Below are 25,127 nucleotides of genomic sequence, written 5' to 3'. Positions count from 1 at the left end.
TTTTCATCTAATACCCAAAATCGATACTACTAACGTCGAAGATGTCACATATCAATTTTGGTCCCGATTTGAGTAGGATAAGATGAAAAAAAAATTAATTTAAATTTGAGTCTCCATAGGGGAATCTGAACTTTGACCCCTGTGCAACACGCCTTAACCGACTCCAATCGGGACCAAAATGTATACGTGATATCTGCGCCTACAGTAGTATCGATTTTGGGTATTAGATGAAACAAAAATGTATTTAAATTTTTTGAGTCTCCATAGAGGAATCTGAACTTTGACCAATCGGGACTAAAATTTATATGTGATATCTTTGACCGTTGTATTAGCGACTGAGGGGGTGAGACTTAAAATTTAATTTTTAAAGGCCACCCTAATATACATACATATACTTTTATTATTTTTAGTCATAGCTTACTCAGGTTTGCTATGCTTATCTCTATATTCTCTTCACTTAATCACAATGACATGTTTGTGAACACTTAACACTAGACTTAACAGCATTTGTGTAAAATTCTAAAAAGGCACACGATCTATTCTTTATGAACTTAGCACCTAAAGCCGTCGTTGTTTAGATATCGTGGAAAGTTAATGCTTGGCAAAATAGTGAACAAAATTCTTTTTTATGGAAAATGTGACCGAAATGCTCATACATATACATATATTATAGTTTATGTGCTTCATTAGTACGCAATAAAGGTGCTAAATACTTTTTAACTGCTTGCTCAAACAATCAGTTAGAAAGAAAGAGTTATCTTTCAGGATTGATAACTAGTTTGTTAGCCTTAAGATGTATAGACCCAACTTCTTTTATGTAGTGAATCTCTTGGTTTCGTATTTTTTATTAGTTGGAACAAACAAAACGAATTTAAATAAAAACGGAAAACAGCATGAAAAGCGAAACTGAAGATAGAACAACCTATCCATCGCCAGATACTGAGTGTCGTAGTCTTCTAAATGCTGCAAACACGCAGACCAAGTGCTTGATGGTTTCTTTCTCTAGCCCGTTTTGTCTGCACTTATTCCTAATTTGACTCAATTTGTAGGCAACCGGTGTTTCCCATGTCTTATCCACGAACAATCAGAGCCAATCCTTTTCCAATGGTCTCTTCAATAAAAATTTTCATGTAAGTACTTACTTGCTTTCATTTATTTTCTTTGTGCAATCAATTAAAAATCAATGTGTATGTGTCTTTCATATTGTTTGAATACACTTCAGCTGAGGTCTACGACTTCCCAAGTACCGGCACACAGTGTGCTCTTTGAACACTCCATGCGAATTAATCGTAGCGCTTTCGACAGAAGCAATATTTTGATATGAAGCCAAATGATTTTGATAGCTAATGTTATTTCCTTTCACGGAGAAATACTGGCATTAACCCACAATTACTCCTTGACATACAAAAATTTTTCAAAAATAGTGCTCTTAAAAAAAACATGCAAAATCCACCGGTTCTGTTACAAAAAAAAATTTTCTTGTATGTTTTATTACACTAATATTATTGATTTTGAGACGAGAAATACGATTTCACTGCTTAAAAATCGAAAAAAAATTTTAACACCTCAATTTAAGAAATGCATTTTTGATTGTATTTTTTTTTTATTTGTATGCAGTTGTGCATCCTTCTCACAATTTTCTATCACTCGAATAACAAGTACGCTGTAGTGCTATTCAAGATCTTTAATTTGAGCAAAGGAAAAAGTCGCTAGGCTATTTGGGAGCCAAATTATAACGATTCTGAAGTTAAACTTCGAAATTTCATTCCACATTTTTGCATTTTTTTCTTCTAATTTCAGAGCAAAAACTTGTACATCAGATTCGAAGTTTAGTTCAATATTGTTATAACTTGGCTCTCAAAGGTCCTAAAGATCCACCAAAGCTCAAGTTAAAGTTCTTGAATAGCACTATAGCGTAATTATTATTCGAGTGATATAAAATTGTGACAAGGATGCACAGCTGCAAACAAAAAAAAAAAAAATCAATCGAAAATGCATTTCTTAAACTGAGGTGTTAAAATGTTTTTTCGATTTCTAAACAGTGGAATCGTGTTTCTCATCTCAAAATCTATAATATTAGTGAAATAAAACATAACAATTTTATTTCTTTTTGGAACAAATCCGGTGGATTTCGCATTTATTTATTTTTTTTGAAGAACACTATTTTTGACCAATTTTTTTAAGATCAAGGAGTAATTGTGGGTTACTGGCGGTATTTTTCCGTGAAAGGAAATAACATTAGGCTTCAAAACCATTTTGCTTCATATCAAAATATTGCTTCTGTCGAAAGCGCTACGATTAATTCGCATGGAGTGTTCAAAGAGCACACTGTGCGGCATGTATTGTTGATGCTATGAAAATCACCCGGCTTAAGCGCTGGTTATACTTACATACATTGCAGGTGCTGAGCATAGAGAATCAGTGGTGTAATTATTCTCCGCATAGAGCGCATAATCTCCCAGAATCAGCTATTCAGTGTAATCAGTTAGTTTGTTCGATTTACTTAGGAAGACATAGCTGAGGAATGCGTATTCATAGCCTAAAGAAGTCGACACTGAAATTAGTTGCTGCTTTTTGTCACAATTTTTTCTATGAAATAGCGGCAATTAACTTTATAATTTTTTTCGACTATAAATATGCCCCAATGTATGCACAAGAACGATTTCTCAGTAATACCTGTAAATCTGATGGGTACTGGAACAGACTAATGAGAGCAATGAGAGTGGCATCTCTCTTTGAAAATGTCCCATAACGAAAAATCAAAATTCTCCAGACTTCGCTGTCATGCCCTGTCATGCGCTGCGTCGGATAATCGCTTCCCCAAAAAAAACACGAGTACCACAGAAAGGAAAGTGGAAACGAGCTAGGCGATGGGAATAGCTTACCCTTTCGTTTCAAGAAGGCATTATTTTAACATGGGCATGTCATTGGCCGTAAGCCCTTACCCGCAGCATTATCTTCGAACGAAGGGAGAACACATGGATAAACAGAATCCAGAGAAGCGAACAAAGAATGCCTTACAGAGAAACTAATGTAGAATGCCTAGATAAGTACATACTTATTTATGCTAAATTGAAATCAGAAAATGTCTTAAGATTAAAATTTTATAAATCAGTTTTTTTACATACATATGTATGTATTAAGGTATTTAGAATTTACTTAAAAATCGGTAGGTACGTACATGCATATTTAATTAAGCTTAAAATTGTACTTCCTCACTCTTGTACTTCACTTCGTTGACTGACTTCAACTTCGCTGCAAATTGAACAAAGCAAAACATAATTTTTATGCGAAACAAATTTCCACAGAAATAAAAGAAAAAAGAATTTTTGGATATTCATTCTATTTTTCAGCTGACTACGATGCAGCATTCTACTTTGCATTCCCCGAAATGAAGCAAAGAAGCGGAAAAAAAATATTGTAGGACATTCTACTTTGCATTCCCTGAAATGAAACAAAGAAGCGAAATAAATAAAATATTTTAGGACATTCTACTTTGCATTACCGGCAATGCCTAAATGAAGCGAAAAAATTCGAAGGCATTATAACGCTATACCTTCTAGAACACGTTACCACTAAAAGCGATTACCGATTTTTCGGTGGGTTGTATGCAGAACTCATTAAACAGATTCGATATGTGACAGTACTCATGTTATGCGCTGCGGTACAATGCAAGTATAACCAGCGCTTTAGACAAAGAATTAGTGCTTTCATACGTAAGAATTTTAAGATGAAATGGCAGGCATTTAATAACGCAGAAAAAATTTCCAAAAAATTATAAAATCATTGATATCTGCGCGCCATACGTACAACATATGTACATACATATATTTCACCCCCAAGCAGCTAATAAAATTTAAGTATTGTCTGTGACCTTCATTCAGGTTACGCAAGTATATACATACTTATTTACGTGTAGGCATGTATATGTATGTGGATACGTAGATTTGTTTGGACGCAGACATTACTCGTTTCCTTACAGACCATTTTCTTTTAAATTATTCAGCTTTTTTCTTAATAATGTTTACAAACTGACGCGTATTGGAGGCGTATCTTGGCTGAAATTCATAATAAAAAGCACGAAAGGTGAAATAAAACTATACTAAGCAAATGTGTGCTAGCGGTTTCTTTTTACGCCAAAATAGCCTATTTTTTATTGTGTGTTTAATTTGATATTTTTAGCTATTGTTTGTTTATACAAGTTTTGTGATTCAAAAATTAAAATATACATATGTATGTATATCTGTGGAGTTTTATTAAAACAACTTAAGTGACTAGGAGGTTCGAATTTGGATTAAAATGGAATAAGTTTGCCTCCAAAAATTTTAAATTTTTATGAAGTTTCTATTAAAAGGGCATCTTAAACTACACCTAATAATAATAATAGATTGGCGCTTACACATATGTTAGTGTTTGGTCACACAAAGCGGAGGGACCTACAGTTTTACGCCGACTCCGAACGGCGATTGTATTTTTATGAGAAGCTGTTTTTCATGGCAGAAATACACTCGGAAGTTTGCCATTGCCTGCCGAGGGACGACCGCTGTTAAGAAAAAACCTTTTTTCTATATTTTTTGCGACGTTGCTTTGACCAGGGTTTGAACCCAGGCGTTGCGGAGTGGAAGCGCGCACTGCTTACCACTACACCACTACACCTATGGCTAGCTAATTGTTAAAATATTGTTTGGGAACCCAATGAAATATTGATTTAAAGATAAAATGGCCTAACTCGATATAAGTTGTTTTACCAAAATGCTACAGATATATCTGCATATATCCCAATACATGTAGTTATTGTTTCAACACATACTTATTTTATTTTATATTTTTTTTTTAATTTCAGACTAATTAAAAACGAGACTGGTCGATCTATATTGCGCGTTATATCGGGGCCTAAAGCATTCAAAGTAGTGTTATTCACACGCTTAACGCCCATTCCATTTGGCTTGCAAAACACAATATTTGCGGTAAGTTGTGAGTAAATATGTTTTTTTTTTATCCATTTAAAAGTGCATCCCCTTCATACATACAAACTCATTCATATTCATATTTATACATACTTTTATTTCCGTTTTTAACTCATCCCACCAACATTTATCGGCTCCTTGGTGGTTGGGAATCTATTCTGCTTATCCAACATCTGTAATGTTGTGCTGATATTTACATATCGATGATCCTCTGCAATAACGACACAATTCAAAATTCGAAAAATATAAACTATTACTACTGTTAAGTGGCTCTTGTATCTAATCCTTATCTACCCTTACTAAAGTCAGTAGTAAGAATTGATAAAGTAATTACTAACAATGGTTAGAGACATGAGCCACTTAACTGCTGTCCCTAAATTGGCGCTTCGAGCGCCAAACAGCTATCAAAAACCCTCATGCCCGTACAATTTGTATGGAGCGTCCCACAATAACGCGGAGCTAACGCCGAGTAAATGGAATTTTAATTTTTTACAGGGCGTTACGTGTTGAAATTGGATGCAGAAGGCGGAAAGAAAGAGAAAGGACAAAAATGTGAAAGAGGAAAAGAGAATAAAAACGAGAGGAAATGAGAAAATGTCAAAAAATTACGCCGCGTTGATTTGTGGATAGCGCGCGCCGACACTCGTAGACAATGGAAAACGCCACGCTTATTGGCGTCCCTAAATTGGAGCGCTAAGCGTGCGTATGAAGCTAACCAAGGCGTATTCAATAAGGTGGTATCGGTACGCCAACAACAAAATGTACATGTATTTTGTTTTTGCTTTTGCGGCGAGGACTGTCAAAAATTTCATAGGAGTGATGTGAAAGAGAACAAAAAACAATCAACTGCTCCAACCAATCAACAGCAGCCATTTGACATATGAAGCCGTGAGGCGAAGAAAAATAAAAGGGTGCTGCTATCACCTGTTAAATACGCCTTGAAGCTAACTCAATTTCAAACTTTGTTCTGCGTGACATTTTGATTTGACATTTCGCTCAATGAAATCAAATGCAAACGCACGCAAGCCAATTTCGGATGACGCAAGAAAAAATTCTACGGCGTGCATACCAAAACGCAAGCCGCGAATATTAGGTTAGCCTGTAACGCCCTGTCAAATATGAAAATTCCATTTGCTCGGCGCTAGCGCTGCGTTATTGTGGATGCTCCATAAAAATGGCACGGGCATGAGGATTTTTAACAGTTGTTTGTAGGGATGGGTAAATTCGAAGCTTCGATATTCGTATTTTAATCGAATTTTAGCTCCGAATTGGCGAATTTTTGAAATCGAACTTTGTGTTGCTAAAATTCGGATGAAATCGAATTTTTCTAGAAAAAATCGAATTTCATCTTTATTTCCAAAAAAATCAACTCTTCAACTTTCTTCTTTCTGACTAAATTTGCCATCACTGTGTGTGCCACTCCATTTGTCTTAGGGATGCAAGTAAAAAAATACATGTTTTTCGAACTGATGCATCGGGACAAAAAATCTGTGCCTAGAAAGAAACTCAAATTTAAAAATTTTTTTGTAAAAAACTAGTTTTTTTGTTGATTTTTTATTTTAAATGTTTAGAGGCTTTGACTTTGGTGGCATGAAGGTTTTGCCTGAGAAGACCCCTAGTAAAATTTTCCGGAGAATAATTTTCTAGAATATATCGTCACTAGACGCGAATAAAGGCGCGATCTCAAAAGTTGACGGCGAAAAAAGACGCATAAAAAAACCTCAGCGTCAAAGACTCTTAACATACTTCGCCGAAATTTTTCATAAGCATCTTTTTTAGCAAAATTTTTTTACACGCCTTTTTCGCCGTCAAAACACTAGCGCGCCTTTATTCGTGTGTAGTGACGATATCAATCCTCTAACGACCTTCCAAATTTGCTTTTTGCTGGATTTCTTGAAGTAAGGATCAAAATGACCCTTTCAGGCGCGAGCTAATGGGTTAAAATGTTCTGCGAAAATATTTCCCATGAAATTTTATTATATATATCTTAACCTTTGATTTCGCTCAGACATTTTTTTAACCATGAAATAAAAATACGAGCTAACTTTTGCAAATCCATCGAGTGTTTTATTTTATTACTGGATGGGTATACTTTCAGAAAATGTTAATAAAGTCGGGCTGGTTTCAGGCTCTCCCACAGTGTAATTTGAGTTTAACTTTTTAGACAGGTGGCCACTCTCTTCAAGCACCTCTAAAATATTTTAATTGTTGCATAGTATTTTAAGCACAACACTTTTTTAACTATATTAGACTTTTCAAATAGGTGGCACCCCTCCTAAATGTAATTAAAAAATAAAGTTTATTCAAAACCATTTCGATTGATACCCAAATTGGGGTAATTTATTTAACTTATTAAATAATTTGATTTTGATTTTGATTTTCTTACATATGGCACAAATTTAAAACTATATTACCATATACCATATTTTTCAGCTGCGTTATTGCTATACGTACCTCGTCATAGTCAGGCGGTGGAACGTCGACTCCGTCATCATCGACTGCGGGCTCGGGTTCTTCTTCTCCACAACTTTCCGCGCTGCTACCATTTAGTAGGGCGGAAAAGTGTTCCCTCCATAATTTAAGTTCATTATTGTTCTTACAGGAGTACGCCCCGGTCTTGAAACCTTCCGTAAGTCGCCTAACTCTCTGGTAAAATTTTCGGGCATTCCTCCTGTCGGCCAGCATTTCAAGCTCTTCGCACTCACGTATTTCACGTCTCGCTTCCCTCTTCAGATCCCCATAGCGGTCCCACATAGCGCGCGTTGCGCCCGATCGCAGCGTGGCCCTGAAGGCGGCATCTTTTTTCTCTGCAGCTTCCTGACACTCCTCATCGTACCAGTTGTTCGTTCGGGCTCGCTGAACTCCGACTACTTCTTCGGCGGCGGTACTTAATGAGCGGGAAATGTGGTTCCACTGCTCGCATATGTCGGTCTGAGAGCAGGTGTGAGAGTCGAGTAGCGAAAGCGCTGGCTGTCTGTTGTGATTGCAGCTTTTCGACGTTAAGCTTTCCTTGCATATTTGGGCGCACATTTTTTGCTGCAAATAGGCGGGTGCGTATCTTGTCTGCAACAAGATAGTGGTCCGAGTCGATGTTTGGGCCTCGGAGCGTGCGTACGTCTAAACACTGGAAGCGTGCCTTCCGTCTATCACAACATATCGATTTGGTTTCTCGTTTTTCGATCCGGAGGCAGCCACGTAGCTTGATGGATCTTTTTATGCTTGAACTTAGTACTGCATACTACCATGTTTCGGGCCCCGGCGAAGTCGATCAGCCTCAATCCGCTGTCGAACGTTTCGTCGTGGAGGCTGAATTTTCCGAGACTTTGCCTTGCTTCTTCACTGGAAGTGGTTTTTACGTGGCGGGTCCCAAACCCAGCGCACAACCCATTGCTGGGACGGGGGTGGTTTCGCAACCAAATACACGTTTATATAGCGAGCCGCTTGCTCCAAGCAGACACCCGCTTGCAGCCGCACCTACTGGTGAACAGACGCTGCAGACTTCAGTGAGCCCTTAAACCGAATGAGTCGGAGTGGCCCCACCGAAGCTCCCTCTCTTTCTGCCGTGACCCAAGGCTCCACTCGGATTGGTTACCGCATCTCGCACATGGATTGCTTACGTCGCCCAGAGTGCGCGAACGAGGACGCAAGAGTCGGGATTGAGTATAGTCATGCAACTGTAACTGCATACCCAGCGCAACGATTATACCCCATTGCACTCCATATGAGTTACCTGATATTGTAACATTGTAAAAGTAAAACACCATTTTGTGGATTATATGTATTTTTAATCTAAAAATAAGCTATTCAGCCCACTGTTTAACGACATTTCTTTTCTGATGTTAGACATTGTTACTAACTTATTTCACATTTAAAGCGCAGACTTAACGAAACATTTTGCAAGGAACCATTAGTTTACATACATACGTATGTATGTAGTTTTGGGTATGCATGTAAAGAAAAAATTTAAATTACTCGAATTAAAGCAGAACATGGATTTAGGTCCGCCCCAATATCCTTGCAGACGACAATTTAAAGCTGTTATTATGACATGTCTACCTTATTTACTCAAATACGTATTTAAATATTTACGAAATTTTTAAACGAAATCAATTACTACTTGCAGTACAATACAGACAATTTAGCTACACTTCATTCGCAATAGTCATCTGATTGTCGTACAAATACAATTAGTATGTACACATGTCATAAATTGTTACTGAACTAACGATTATTACATTAAATTACAAGTACAATATTTACTACAATTAAATTGCAGTTAGATACGCAAACCGTTAATAATCTAAAACGACTGCAATACGTACATATGTATGTATGTAGTACGAATATTTGATTTGAGTTGTTGAAACTCGTTTTGCCTATGTGAAACTTTGGATTGTTGCTATGCCTAAAATTGCTAAGAAAAAAATATAAAAAGTAATAGCTGCACAAACAATTAAAAAAATGAAGCTTGCCAATTCTGGTTCGTGTTTGCGTTGAGTGTTTATTACTTAACAAATTCTACTACACGACTAGTAAGCGTAACTACTTCATATTATAAAATTTATGTCTGCAATTTAACGTTCACATCCAATGTGGCAAGCGGTTACTTAATAAGCCGATAACAACTAAAAAAATCGATATATATTTTTAAGCAGGCGCAAGAGACCCGGACAACCTTTCTCGCACAAGTTGGGATTTTCTTGTTAAAATAAAAATTGTAAGCAAGCGTGTGCAATATGTACGTGATATATGTATGTCTGTACATTAGGGTACATCGCTAAAAAAAAAGAGTTGCTGTTTTCCACCGGAATTATACAATTTATTATATTTTAAGGCTTTCGCCCAAAATATTTCAGAAAAATATTAACATTACGTGAGCTAGACCGATTTGAAAATACCTCCAAAAATTTAATTACTTGCATTCCATTGAAGAATTTGTTAAACACTTTTATGCAGACCTTTTAAGCTTAAGCTCTTCTATCATCTGAGGTGTGTTTTTTTTAGAACAAATATTTTTTTTAAATAATTTTTTTTATACAAAACTCGATTTTAATGGTACATATGTATTTTCAAATTGGTCTAGCTGACGTAAGTTTGCAAATTATTTTGCGAAAGTCTTAAAACATAATAAATTTTTTAAACAAGGAGGGCCAAATATGACCTACCAATGTTAAACACGTATAACTTTATTTTTTAATATTATTGTTATTTTCTTTCTGCGTGTTATAGTCAGTGTTGCCAACTTTTGAGTTTCAAATAGCACCAAACCTTGGAAAAGAAATCGTTTTACTACACTAAAAGAACAAATTTTTTTTTTAATCAAAGGATTCAAAGGAAAATAAACAATATTAAAGGTATAAATAAATAAACAAAACTTTTTCGTTCATAATGATTGAATAGCCTCTGCAAATGCTATGATGATTGATGCTTACGAAGTAATACCGGCAATTTTTTGTTTTTTTATTTCACTTTTATTTCAACATATTTTGATTAAAAGATATTTTGATTAAAAAAAATATAAATAAATAATTCACGGTCAATCGACTTGATGGGCCATTTAACAAATTAAGCATATTAAGGGCCGTGAACTTATATATTTTAAAGTATAGTTAAATCGTTAATAGATAAGTTAACAGCCCTAACACTTTTACAGTTTGTATGTATAAAAACGTAAGGAACATACAATACATATATGTATGTCTTTCTTAGTTTAAAAATTCATCTCTTACATAAATGTTAAAAATTAGATGAAATTAAGCATATACAACATTTTCTCCAAAGGGCTAAAAAACGGGCTAGGGGCAATTTTAAATTTATGTGGCCAAAAAACTATGTGGTAGCTAAATCTAGCCACCATAGGGCGAAAACGGCAACACTGATCGCAACAAACGAAATTTAATTTTAAAGGGGAAGAGTAAGGCTATCTGCACACTTGTCGTCCAATCATAGTTGCGTTATCGTCTCGCCCTGAAATTTTGAGCCGAGCGCATGCATTTCAAAGGAGATCTGCACACTTGTCGTTATCGGCAAATCGTAGAAGATGCAGAAACGGATAAGTATGGCACTGTCGTTAGCCAATCGTTGTGCACGCATTGTTTGTTTACATTTTATGGGGAAAAATTAGTGAAAAAGTTAATATTTGCATTAAAATTTTATAAAAAAATTTATTTTTTGCATAAAGTCTTTAGAACTTATTAAAAAGTGGATAATTGCAATGAAATTCAATAAATGTGAGAGTTTTAACTATGAAATATGACGAAATTGTAAAAAGTCTCTGCGTGCGTGCACATTTCAAGAAAAGAAAAGAGAAATTACTGAAAAATTATATCTAGAATTGTTGCAGCATAATCCATATTTTAAAAATTCCAGGTTTTTGTAAATATTTAGCGAAAATATCAACCAGAAAAACAGAAAATACCTGCTCCAAGTGAATTTTTAGACGCCAAATGAATTGAAATATCACGACCGAGTGTGCGAGAGTGTAGTCGTCATGTAATCGTTGTATCATTATTGTGACATTGAAGCAACAATGATTGGACGACCAATGTGCAGAAAGCCTAATACTTAATTATCTTCATAGTAGAAATGAGCGAACAAAGTTTTATACCCGAGCGCACTTGTGCACAAAGGAAAAATTTGGTTGGTTCGGTTCGGCGGTTCGAACCGTTTATGCACTTATGGATTGGTTCGGAAATAAAAAAGAAATAACGCGCAAGTTTATGCGTCAAGTGTCAAGTGCAACAACGCGCAAGGATAAGTGTCTGTCAAATGAGATGGGTTGCCCTAACAATTGATATTGCCATATGGTAAACAAACATGGTATGTACATATTACCATATTTAACAAAAAGCAAAAAAGGGGGTACATTTGTCTATTGAAAATTGGACGAAACGAACCTTTAAACCTTTATTAAAAGTGGTTCGGTTTTCGGTTCGGATCAAACATTTGTGGACAATTTCGGCTCGGTTAATGGTTCAATTAGTTTATAGAAAATGCGGGTATCCGATTCAAAACCGGTTTACGTCCCTGGTTATAATACCCTTATACACAAGTGCGCTCGGGTATAAAATCGTGTTGCCGAAAATGTAACAGCTGATGCAGTATGGGGCATCGATGATATTCAGCCTTACGGCATGCTTATTTATAGCGCAACGATTAGTTAGCACTCCTACTAATAGCGAGAGATGTAACTTGTTAGCCTCAAAAGCTACCCAGACCGCCTCCGGTCTACGCGCGGCCAGAAGGATTTTTTCACCTTGCATTCCAAGGCCAGTCAGCTCAGTGAGCGCCCATCTGTCCAGAAGCAGATCACACTAGGTCAGGGGAATTTATGGACCTTCTCTATTCGGAAGTAATTCCTCAAAGGTTCCCTGTCTAGCCAGCTCATCGGCCATGTAGTTTTCAGTGATTTCGCTGTGACCTGGAACCCAAATAAGCTTAACAACGAAGTAACCCGATGCGGTTGATAAGGAAGTCAGACACTATTTCATCGATCTCGAACGCACCGTCAAGGAGCCAAGAGCTCCTTGGCTGTCGGAATAAATGTTCACCTCCTTAAAAGGTGTTATAGTACTAGAGAGAAACCAATTCGAGGCCTATTTTATTGCGGCCACATCTGCTTGGAAGACACTGCATTGATCCGGTAACCTAAATTTCAGGCTGATGGAGAGTTCTTCGCAGAAGACACCTCCACCTATCTTCACATGCAGCTTCGATCCATCCTCCCAGTCCCCTCTCACTGGAATGTGGATGGTGAAAGATCCATTCGAACCTAGAACCGGCGTGTACATAAGTACATATGTATAAAGGGAGTGTTCTGCAGTCTTTTGATGCCTCGGAGAGGTTTATAGTTTTTATAAAAATATTTTCATAACAGAAAAGCTCTTAACGTTTTTTCGATCAAAAATCTCTGTATGTTTCACATGCTTTGTTATTATCCCTTTTACATCTATGTATTTATTTGTCATTTTATGTTATGTTATGCTATTCGATGTTACATTATGCTATTCTATGCTATGTTCTAAAAGCCTATAATAGGTTATGCTATGTTATCTCATTTTGACGTAGAATACGTCTTACGTTTCGATATGGAGACTATGCTCAAATGTTGTAGTTGTAATTTTTAGAGCTTCACGAAAACGCTTATTGTACGAGAACTAATGAAGCGATTGCAAAGAAAGGTTTGGCGTTCCAAAGATAAAATTCCAAACCTATCGACAGATTCATTTTTGTAAGTAACCAATTGGGTTTCTGTCGTAAAAAGAACGGTAAACATTGGCTTATTTTGGGGTCAATTTTGAGCCTTTAAAGTGCTCCAGCAGCTTATGAATTGCAGATATAACTTTCATTTCCGGGATATAGGTTCTTTGGAGCAGTAGAAAATATATTGAGCATTTTAAAGCAAAAAATTGGTGAAGAAAATTTCATATTTCTTTTATTACCAAAATGCGCGAAAACCGCACGAATGATTTTGTTTTTGTTTTCTTTAATCAAAAATTCAAGAGGTTTCCTTTCGTTTGGTATATGCGAAGTATAGGTTGATATCTTCTAAGTATGTTTATTTGATTCAAATATATGGGCATACACGTGCATGCGTTGGAAGTGAGGGAAGGAGACAAAAAGTATGTATGTGTGCGTAAGTACATATTTCGGCTTTTGATAAACAGATGGCGCAATATTTGCAAGCTAATCACAGCATATGTACATATGTAAATACATACATACGTACATATGTTGATTGCAGTTAATGCGGATCTGTTTCTATTTTTTAGTAATCTATATACATACGTCTATACATACCCACTGGGAAAATAGGTAAGCACCTTACGAGGTGAGCCATGTTTTCTTTCAGTTTTTAGTACCTAAATTGTCATCATGGCCAATGTCATCTACTAGTAAAGCACAAAATGAACACCTCCAACGACACATTACGTTGTCAGTTGCAAAGTAACGTGCAGCCGAAGTTATCTCCAAGCGCCGAACTACTCCGAGCGACTTCTCTGCATTACACGTAACTTACTTTGTAAAGCGGCTAAGAAGTATGTCTGATACCAAATGTACATTCTAAATTCCTACTTACATAAGGCGGCCATGCCTTTGTAAAAGTAAGGGACGTTCGGCAGGGAAATGGTAATGACTGCCAGGTGAAGAGTAAGTTGCTAATAAGGTATTATTACGTGCTCCTAATTCCCACTGGGTATTATATATGTACATACATATATGTATGAACACATATATGCATAATACTTTTTGAAGTGAAACAACACTTAGAAAAAGACCAATCCAAGAATAAAAGTAAAGGTGAGTACGTACATAGATAAAGAAAAGGATGAAGGCAAAGGTAAAAATAAAAGCAAAAACAAAGTTGCGTAAAGATAAAGACAAAAATGAAGACCAAGGAAAATTCAAACACTTTGCTTATATAAGGGCAAAGGTGAAGGGGAATGTGTATATGAAGAATATGATAAACATAAAAATAAAAACAAAGATAAATATAAAGAAAAAGATGAGGATGAGAATACCGATAAAGGTATAGATGAAGATAGAGGAAGAAAGATTAAAATAAAGGTAGTTGTAGAGAAAAGGATATAGATAGAGGCACAGATACTTTAGAGATTTTCGGGATTCTCGGGACTTATCGATATAATGATCGATATTTTGTCGGTTTTTTTATCGATATTTTTATCGATTTTGTTATCGTAATTTTTATCGATATTGTTATTGATTTTGCTATCGATATTTTCGAAACTTATCGATATTTTTATCGATTTTGTTAACGATATTTTTTATCGACTTTGTTATCGATATTTTTATTGACTTCGTTATCGATTTTGTAATCGACTTTGTTATCGATTTTGTTATCCATATTTTTATCGATTTTGTTGTCGATATTTTTATCGATTTTGTTGTCGATATTTTAATCGATTTAGTCATCGATATTTTTATCGGTTTTGTTATCGTTATTTTTATTGATTGTGTTAACGATTTTGCTATCGATATGATTATCGCTTTTGTTATCGATATCTTTATCGATTTTGTTATCGGTATTGTTACTGATTTTGGTATCGATATTTTCCGAGCTTATCGATATAATGCTCAATATTTTCATCGATTTTGTTATCGATATTGTTTTATCGGTTTTGTTATCGGTTATTTGATCGATTTTTGTTATCGATTTTTTATCGCTTTTGTTTCGATTTTATTATTATTTTTGCTATCGATTTTATTATCGATATATTAATCGATTTTGTTGTCGATATTTTTATCGGTTTAGTTATCAATATTTTGATCGTTTTTTTACCGATTTTTTTATCGATTTTGCTATCGATATTGTTATTGCTTTTGTTATCGATATTTTTATCGATGTTGTTATCGATTTTGTTACCGACTTTGTAATAAAGTTTTTGATAGATTTTGTAATCGATTTATTTATCGATTTTCGATTTTAGTAATCGATATTTTCATCGATTTTTTTTTATCGATTTAGCAATCGATTTAGTTGTCGATTTTCTATTTTATTTATCGATATTTTCATCGATTTTTTTATCGATGTTTGTATCGATTTTCTATCGATATTTTTATCGCTTTACCTTTAAATTTAGCGGCTGTATCTCCGATACAGCCTGCAGACCAAGACGAAGGCGCTGGACTGTTCCTTTTATTTAGTTACATTTTATTTAGTTTTATCATATCGTCGTAAAGTACAAAACCGCGTATCAACAAAATGCAAAACCGCGTATGTTAGGTTGCATAAATTATTTTCTAGAGAGTAAAAGCACTCATATTTCAAAATGGTTCTCTTTTTTTATAAAGCAATCACATTTCTGGCTAATATATTTCAGGACGAATGGGTGAGGATTGAGCCAAGAGCTTGTGTGAGCAAATCCAATTTTTGTTTTGTACTTTAAACGACGATATGTATTATGTATTTCTGATTGCAATTTAATTTCTTACTTTTATTTATTTCACTAGTAAGCCTTTTACGACATCGGAAAGAATTTGAATTTTTATTACTTTGTCGTAAACAACATTTGCATACTAATTGCCTGTGCGACGAGAAGACGGCTAATTGATTGTACCGTGCGTGTGTGTGTGTGTTTATTGGGATATAAGTTAATCATGTTGGCCTTTTTCTACTTGTCACATGTCTTCCCCGCCATCAGCAAAACATCTTTTCTCATTTTATTTAACACATTTTTTTTGGTTTTGATAAAAATTGCACTTTCATTCGTTTTTTTATCTCCTTGTCTTTGCCATCTTATAATTATATATTCTCCCTTGTCTATGTCGACAAAAATATTTATTTTCATATAGGTCAGTGCCATTAATCCGCGTGTCTATCACACAGCCTCGCTATTAGGACTGATGCCAGCGCAAATGATCAATGCGTACTTGGGGTCGACACTGCGTTCCATGCAGGAAGTGCTTAGCAGTCATGGTGGAGCGGCGGTGTCGGGGTACATTAGTTTCGGACTGGAGGTAAGTCAGTAGAAAAAAATTAAATTTTTAAATGTAATTTTTAAGAGGGGCGCAATTAATTATATTAAAACTTTTGAAACAAACCGTATTCCTATTCGAAATTTAATGGGCATTAAACACCTATGTGCACACTTCATATGGAGTAGGTAAGAAAAGTGTGCATCAAAAAATAACGAAATGGCAATTAACTAAAAGTCAATAACTACACATTTCACAATTCTACAAATTTTCGATTTATCGCGTATAGTTTTTGAAGAATTTAATTTTAAGAAGTTTTTAAGTATGTATTGTTTTCTACAAACAATTACGAATAATTTGATACCTTACCAAGAGGGGTGTTTTCAGAATAAACCAACTTTTAAAGAAAAAATATTCTGCGTTCTTGAGCGTAATTTTTATTCCAAAAACATATTAATTGAAGGCACATTTGGAAAATACGTCGAAACGATCTAAATCTTTCTATAACTACTAGTCTTTATAAAATTACATATACCTGTAACATGCTTTAAAAAAAATTTCTAGAAGTGTGAAAAACCCTGATTTACTACTTTTAATAATGCCCCTTTTTGTAGTCAGAATATTTCGAGCTTGGTATCAAATAAAATTTTTTTCGACGAAGGTTCTGATAATTGCTCTTACTTAACTGGAAGCTTCTAAATTCAATGGCATCCCCAGTTTTTCCCGATTGGCTCCACTTTTTGAGATAGCGGTACTTGAAACTTTACTTAAATTTTACCCCTTTTATAAAAAAACTCCCTCGGTTTTGAAGATATTTTACTAAAATTTTGCACACGATAGTGTTTTAATATTACCTTCACTACCTCTTAAGATCATCGAAATCGGTTCACTAAAACATCTAGTTCCCATACAACCGATTGTTCAGAGACCTTGTTTTGCGTTATAACTCCTCCAATTAAACGGATAAAAATTTAGTATAGGTTCACTTTAGCATATAGTACGCATACAATTTATTATTCAGATACGAAGTTAGAGTTATAGCGCAAAACACACATATCTGAGTAATCAGTTGTATTGGAGCTATATGTTAAAGTGAACCCATTTCGAAAACTTTAAGGAATAATTAGGGTATTATCAGTGAAGTGAGTTCAACTTTCAAAATCTGTGCTCAAAATTTACAACTTGAACAGCGTAATTTGAACCCAGCTTGTTCTTTTTTTTCTATTTCATGTTTATTCCTTTATGAATTACACTTATGAGGCATTTCATGTTTATGAGTAATAAAATTATAGTTACAAAAAAAACCAACAACACGCTTTTATTACAATAAGAATTAAAAGGAAAACATTTTTTTATGTATTTAAAGATTCGTTAAATAAGGATATGAAGTTCCCTAACTTAATGTTATTTAACCTTTTAAACTAGCTTAAAATAGGATTAAAGTAATTGGCACGTAGTCATAGTCGAAATAAAGTCCACTGAAAAGTTAGTTGCAGTTATTTTTTACAGGCATCTCATTGTAAACATATAGCACCCCATTGGTAGAGGGCTTCGGGTGTACGAATTTGTTGTAACATCAGGAGTTGAAGACTTGCTCTAGCTGCTAGACTCTTAAGATTTCCTCCAATCACGTCGTAAGCAGATTTCCAATATAAACTTGCAACAAAGTTCAATTCTGCCATTTCCTTGAAGGGATTTTCATGATTTCAGACCTTTAGTAAAGTTAATATCATTTATTCATATTTTTTTTTGTTTTTTATACACCTTTCCTCTTTCAAAATTATACAATTTTATAAAATATCAATGTCTATTCGAGCGTTAGACGATCTAGGTACTTAAAGTTGACATTATAGACAATGTTTTTATGTAAAAATAAAAATTATAAAAATGCTATAAACAAAAAAAAAATTAAAAAGAAAAATGTTTACTTATTTTTTTTTTGTCTTTTATACGTTGCACATTAATGTAAAAAATGTACAATTAAAGCCCATAATAAGACGGAAGAAATACATTTTTTTTTCATTAAGTTTCGTCAAAAGGTTTCCAAGATACAGCACTTTAAAGAAAGGTATGTATGACGTTTTCTTAAAATTTAAGTTCCGTGTAAATAGGCAACCCTACGTCATATCGGCAAAATATGCTGCACGTATATTCATGTCACCTAGACCTTCAATCTCTTCAACTTTCATCCAAATCCTGAGAGTTCGCGCACAGAGGTGGCCGCGGTAACATGAGATGCCTCTTATATTAATTGATTTATTAAGAGATTACGACTAAAATGATATACATATAAAACATAGGTCGGCTCACAAATTTAAAAATTAAAATTTTTCTTGGAAAGTGTACCTATTTTTTAGATTTGTCCATATATGTACATATGTATTTTAGTTTTTTACCCAAACTATTTCAATGCTAAGCTCAAAAGACCATTAAATCCAAAACTACAAATAAACATACATAGCATGTATGTACAAATTTATTTGCATGTGCCCTCCACACCCACTAGGCAGATTAACAGACTTTTGTAGATTTATTGGCCGAAAAGAAAATAAACCCATTCAAACAGCTGGCTCAACATTGTTTACTTTCTGATTTTTATTTTAAATTTTTTTTTCGCAAAGCTGCCAAGTATTTATTTGTTAAGCCATAAATCAAAGGCGTTTAATTTCTGTTTATCCCGCTGACAGCAGCCAGTTGTACATGCATTCATACTCTGTAAAGGTAGTGCAATAGCATTTAAATTGCAAAATATATGAAACAAATATATTTCGCTGGAAAAGAATTTTCTTAGAACAATTCCACTTTCCCAAATTAGCGATTTTCTTGCACCCATTAGCTATACAAAAGCAGCAGGCAAAACAGTTTGAGAGCTCGTGCTTTTCAGTTACATATATGAATACATAACTGCTGCATTGAGTGTTTCTTTGGTACGCCTGTGAATATGCTACGCAAAGTCATTCTACAGCAGTCGCTAATTCTAAAAGCAGTGGGGAATAGGAATTCTAATTTATAGTTACAAAAATACATAGTACATATATTTTTATGGAAAAAATTATATAGGAAAAAGCGCTTTATTTTGATTAAAATTTTACGCTATACTCTTTTTATTGGAATAGATCTCTTCAGCAGTGAATTTAAAATATAGCAATATTTTATAAAAAAAAACTTTTCCTCACTATTGAATTTTTATGCATTTAATTTTTTATTTTATTAATATTGTGATTTCCTCCTTTTCCTTTCAGGTCATCTGCGGTGTGGGGCTCATGGTGTGGGTGATACAAAAAGCGCGCAAAGAATTGGCTGAAACCCTGCTCTCCGATCTTAGCAACGAAGAAAAACTAATCGAGATCGATGTGTGATTGTTGTGATGTGCGACGAGAAGAAGGACTGCTATTGTTGTTTTCCTTTTAAGAACGATAAGCGCTGTTATAAACTTTGAATGCTCAATGAAAACTCGAAATCAAGGCTGGCTATTGCCAACTTAAGAGTATGCATAATAAAACATACTTACATATGTACATATGTGGATAGGACGTACCTGTAAGCTTCCTAGACATTTTCATGTAAAAAAACGTCAAACGTTCACTAAACATACATACATATGTACATGAAAGACTATTTTATAAATATTTGCTCGCTTGTGTTTTTGTAATATACTATGTACGTAAACATTTATTTTTTCATTTGGAAATGCATTCATATACATACATACGTAAGAATTAGTATACACCAAGAATTATTTTAGAAATTAAAAAAAAATTATATGTATATAAATTTTATATATTTACTTAGATAAATAACAAGCCAAATTGATGTAGTCTGTATATGAGAATATTTAATATACATACATAGATACATATGTAGTATCTAAATAAATTTGTTCAATTAAAATTCTGAATTTTCTTACAAGTTAAGCCTACATATTTATTTAGCATTAAAGACAAGTATTAACCCAAAAATGTAATGAGTATTTTTAATTTTATATTTATAAAAATTTGGGTATACAAAAATATGCTTTCGATATAACAAATAATAGTTCAGCTATAACAGAGTAACATAAGCAACTTATTTTGTCTTGACCTCTTTCGATTCTAAGATTAGTAATTCCGATCATTAGAAAAAAGGATGTTATTAAATTATATATATATATATTCATACATCTATGAAATTGCAGCTGCTTTTGATAAAAACATATTTGCAATTCAGTAATTAAAAATGCAGTAAAATGCTTGACGGTTGGTCAAAAATCTATTTAATACATAACAATATGATATTGCATTTCATTTTATATTATAAATTTAGTTTTTAAAATTATAGATATTTGTACATATGTACATACATACATACATGCGTATGAATGTGTGCGATATATCCTTCTTACATATTGGATTCCATTTTGTAATACTTTTTATACTGTACATACACATCGTCGATGTGTTTGCAAAACCGCCCATCGACCAGTTGCAAAACCGCCTAAATCGCCGTTGTGGCAAAAATGAGATTTGGTAACCCTGAACTCCAGGCATCGAGATCTTTGCATAAAAGCCGTTATTAAAACAGATTTGTGAAATAATAGCTAGAGAAAATACCGCCTATTAGGGCAATACCTTCAAAGAATAAACCGTTTTTCGCTCTCCTGTAAAATTTGAGTGCCGTAAGATAGGCGGTTTTGCAATTGGGCGATGGGCGGTTTTGCAGAAACGTCGACGATATGTATGTATGCATATCTAAAAACTGTAAAACTCGCTTTTGAATTCTAATCTCTAAAAATGTTAAAGAAAGGTCTGAGTTTGAAAACCAAACTAAACTGCGACTATTTCTTACAAAATTTTTACACTAGTTAATCAGTTTTAATAGGCTTCTGACAGACTCATCTTTGACACTCGCAATTTAAAAATTATGTATGTACATACAGTCAGTGTCAAATGTAAGTGTACACGTTGTTCTAGTCCAGTTGTATTTAACAAGGTGGGGTTGACAACTCTGTGCGGCTCTCTTCTAAGGTACTATAATGCCAAAAAATATAAACAAACGATTGACAATTCATAAAAAAAAATCCAATTTGACTTTATAGAATGGTTCTGAGAGCAATGTTCAATTCAATTTTTAAAAACTAAAAAAAACCGCTCGCTCAATTCTTCGGCCATCAATTACTTTTTGAAGTTTGTCTACTTTATAAAATTGAAATTTTGAGAGCAACTCAAAGGCCAAATAACAGTAAAACAAAAAAACAAATAGATGAAAATATTCAAATTTTCTTTTATTTTAGACTAATAATGAGAACGTATTTGTGAGATTGAAAATTTGAAAACATTTTGGTTATGTTAGCAAACTTCAAAAATGTTCAGGCTGCCTCTCAGCGGTTTCACCTTGAAATTTTTGTATCATGGTTCTAGTATAATATTCACAGTTATAGTAGAATCCGTTTATAACGACTCCGCATATAACGACCGACCGCTTATAGCGACGTAAACACAACCTCAAATTTGATTTTTATACAAATTACTATAAAAGTACATCCGCTTAATACGACTCCGCTTTGAGCGACCAACCGCTTTAAGCGACGAAATTTATGAATAAATTGTCCGGTTAAATCGACGAAAGTCTTAAAAATTTACAGAAAATTAGAAGCTTCACACAACATATTGTTACATGTTATGCAGTGACTGAACATTGAAGACTTCTAGTGTGGATAGCGGTTAGTCCACAGAAAATTTTTCATTCGACTTTTTCGACAGACGTCAATAAACTTTGCATTTTTGTTCGTCAAAAATACTTAAGTAATGTGCACTCGATAGTTGAAATGTCAGTTGATTAATGACTACGTGCTCAAAAATGTCCTATAGCAGAATTATACAAACAAAAATTAAAAAGAGCAGTTCCGCTTATACGACGTCCGGTTAGTACGACATATTTTCACCGGTCCCTTGGAAGTCGTTATAACCGAATTCTACTGTGTTTTTCATTAATTATTTATGAAAATATAGGCCATTCTATAACATAAACCATATAAATCAAAGTTTCGCACTTTATATAAAGTTAAAAAAAAAAATCAAAAAATTGTCATCAAAATTTGAAAAACTTGATTAGGGATTTCTAGAAAATTTTCGAGTATGCAGTTTTGTAGCCCGTTCAATTTTATTGCAAGATTAAAGTCGCTAGAAATGACCGTTGTTTTTTTAGATTTTTTTGTGGAGGGTGTTGCGCGTTTTCTTCCATATAGCGCGTGATCACAATAAATTTTTATATGAAAGAAACGCTAAAATTGATCGAGCTACAAAACTACATACTCAAAAATTCTCTAGAAATTCTGAATAAAAATTTTGAATTTTTGATGAAAATTGTTTGAATTTTTGTGAACTTTATATAAAGTGTGAAAATTTAATTTATATAGTTTATGTTATAGAATAAATATTTTCATGAATAATAAATGAAAAAAATTGTTCATTAAAATTATTGTGAATATTATAATAGAACAAGGTGTACACTTACATTTGACTCTGACTGTATTTCCATACATATACTTCGAATGACTTATCGGCACGTTTTAGATACATAAATGGATGTATTCTTGTATTGCATAATGCATAAAATCATACAATTATTTCATGTTCTATGCTATTGATACCCTTTTGTAAAAAGTACAGGCTTTTCTCTAATAATTCAATCCAGACTCGACTTTCGAAATCAGTTCTTGTGCACCAAATTATTAACACATTTTTGAACTTTGTAAATAGGATACTTTGCGCTTAGCTTAGCCCTTAAGCGAATAAAAAAATTTGAGTACCAAAAAATATGTCCTTTTTATTGGAGTGTATAAATTTTTGTATATAAATTTGAATAATTATTATAAGTAAGTTGTTTGATTAGGGGTGTATTTGGTACTCTTCTAAGCCGTTATTAGATTTATAAGTGATTTTTGTAATATACTACAGACATAGTATGTATGTACATACATACATACATACATACGTATATTCCATATACATGCATATACAAATGTTAGAGGCCCTTGACAATAGTCATCTATATATAAAAAAACTCTCACTACGTGTTATTGTGAAATAATTTATAACAACGTGTCATTTACTTTATACTTTAAACCAATCAATTCTAAGTTTTTTAGTTGAGAAAAATAAATGTGAAATCTTGTCAGCCTAATAAAAGAGTTTTTATCTATCAATCATCGCCCGGATACATACAATTTATAACACCTTATATCAAAAATGAAAATGTGGTAAGTCCACTTTTTATGAAAACTCATACTTTGATATACGAAGCAAAGGATATTAAAAATGCATTGTTTCGAAAAGGATTAAGGCACTTTTTCTATTTTTCTCGGTTATATTCAATGAAAGGAAAATTTGCTAAGTCCAAAAGAGACACCGAAAATCCGACAAAATCAAAATAATACGAAATCATTTATTCTTATTCGTATGCAGCTTTGCTTTGCTTTATGCATGCAAAATGTTGTATTCAAAGAGTTGCAAAATTGCAAAATACTTAAAGCAAATTGCTAAAAGAAGTTTTTTCCTCTCTCTCTCTCTCTCTCTCTCTCTCTCTCTCTCTCTCTCTCTATTTGATTTACTCTTTTCATTGTTGTATTTTGTACAAAAATATGCACTAAATTTAAAACTAGATAGATAAATATATGAATATATTGTTATCCAAAAGGTTATCAAACACTTCAAATAAATTTAATACCTAAAATAGTTATGGCTGTATATTCTTAAAATTATACTCATTGTTCAAAAGCCTAATTTAAAAAATCTCAGTTAATAATTTGCACTCGTGTACATTGTGCGACCAAAAAGTAACAAATTGTACACACCTTAGTTTTAATATAGCGTCTTACACATATTTCAAGACTGGACGAATATACTTATACTGTACATCCAACATGCGCCTGTTGCTTCGACTCAGTTTTCGTGGATAGGCTGGTTGGTTACCATTCCTCCTGGCGGTGTTATCCATTCCCTTTTCATACATTTCTACGCCAATTGCGTATTCTTTTATCCAAATGCTGCTTGCAAACAGTTGCTAAAACATTCAATGCCAAATCAACATCATCGTAGGTGACGCAGAGTGGCGGGCGTATGGAGAGTACCTAGGTGGGGTAGAGTAGAAAAATTATTTAATGAATTTTTTCAAGTGATTTCCTGCTACAATTTATTTCTAGGTGTACGAACGTGCTGTGTAAAATGGAGGGTAAAAGAGGTGATGAAATATAGTAGCGACGAGTTTCCAAAAAGTTTTTGCTTGACAGGAATAGATGAAGGTAAAAATTTGGGTGGTACTCGTAAGAGCTTAGAACTAATGGAGCATATTCATAGTCAAAATAAGTTTCAATAGAATATCTGTCAAAAAATCTGCAACTAACTACATATATATGGGGTATATTTTTTATACTCAAAAATTTTGTTATGATTGATACAAATATAAATCTTTTTTAATAAGTATTTTAAAACGAGATATCTTTTTACACAAAACTTTCTAAATTTTCATAAGTAGTTCTGATCAAAAAGTAAGGTTATAATCTTATTGAAGGTAACAAATATTTTAATTAGGTTATAACTATTTGAGAAAATAGAGCACTTGGAACAAGTTATTTGTTGCTATCTTATTTGATACGAAATTTTAATTAACACGACTTTCAAAAGACGGGCAAAATATTCAGATAAATCATTCAACATTTTTTAATTCCTACTTTTTATTTCTATTGTA

At 33.6% G+C, this 25,127-nt stretch overlaps 3 protein-coding genes across 6 annotated transcripts in view; 1 reads left to right on the top strand and 2 right to left on the bottom strand.

Moving 5' to 3' along the window:
* The window catches only part of LOC118739356 (calcium-transporting ATPase type 2C member 1-like), a 592,847-nt gene that overhangs the window by 483,074 nt on the left and 84,646 nt on the right, over positions 1-25,127 (bottom strand). The window lies entirely within an intron of this gene.
* Positions 1-25,127, top strand: part of LOC118739360 (transmembrane protein 64-like) — a 36,234-nt gene that overhangs the window by 10,734 nt on the left and 373 nt on the right. Inside the window, exons 3-5 of one of the 4 annotated variants that reach the window (XM_036470627.1) lie at positions 4,844-4,967; positions 16,281-16,445; positions 19,646-21,047. In XM_036470627.1, the coding sequence (XP_036326520.1) occupies positions 4,844-4,967; positions 16,281-16,445; positions 19,646-19,762 (406 nt within the window). In that variant the 3' untranslated portion in view covers positions 19,763-21,047. Of the gene's footprint in view, positions 1-4,843; positions 4,968-16,280; positions 16,446-19,645; positions 21,048-25,127 lie in introns of those variants that run through there. The other 3 variants (XM_036470628.1, XM_036470630.1, XM_036470629.1) reach the window with 3 other exon arrangements.
* LOC118739370 (alanine--glyoxylate aminotransferase 2, mitochondrial-like) overlaps positions 24,101-25,127 on the bottom strand; it is a 4,524-nt gene continuing 3,497 nt past the window's right edge. Inside the window, exon 4 of the mRNA XM_036470647.1 lies at positions 24,101-24,510. Within this exon, the coding sequence (XP_036326540.1) occupies positions 24,385-24,510 (126 nt within the window). The 3' untranslated portion in view covers positions 24,101-24,384. The remainder of the gene's footprint in view (positions 24,511-25,127) is intronic.

This window comes from Rhagoletis pomonella, unplaced genomic scaffold, assembly GCF_013731165.1.
Source record: "Rhagoletis pomonella isolate Grant_MI unplaced genomic scaffold, Rhpom_1.0 Rhpom_scaffold_00005, whole genome shotgun sequence".
In the NCBI taxonomy this organism is placed as follows: domain Eukaryota; kingdom Metazoa; phylum Arthropoda; class Insecta; order Diptera; family Tephritidae; genus Rhagoletis; species Rhagoletis pomonella.
The sequence above is the reverse complement of the archived record's forward strand: the minus strand, read 5'-3'. Positions and strand labels throughout refer to the sequence as shown.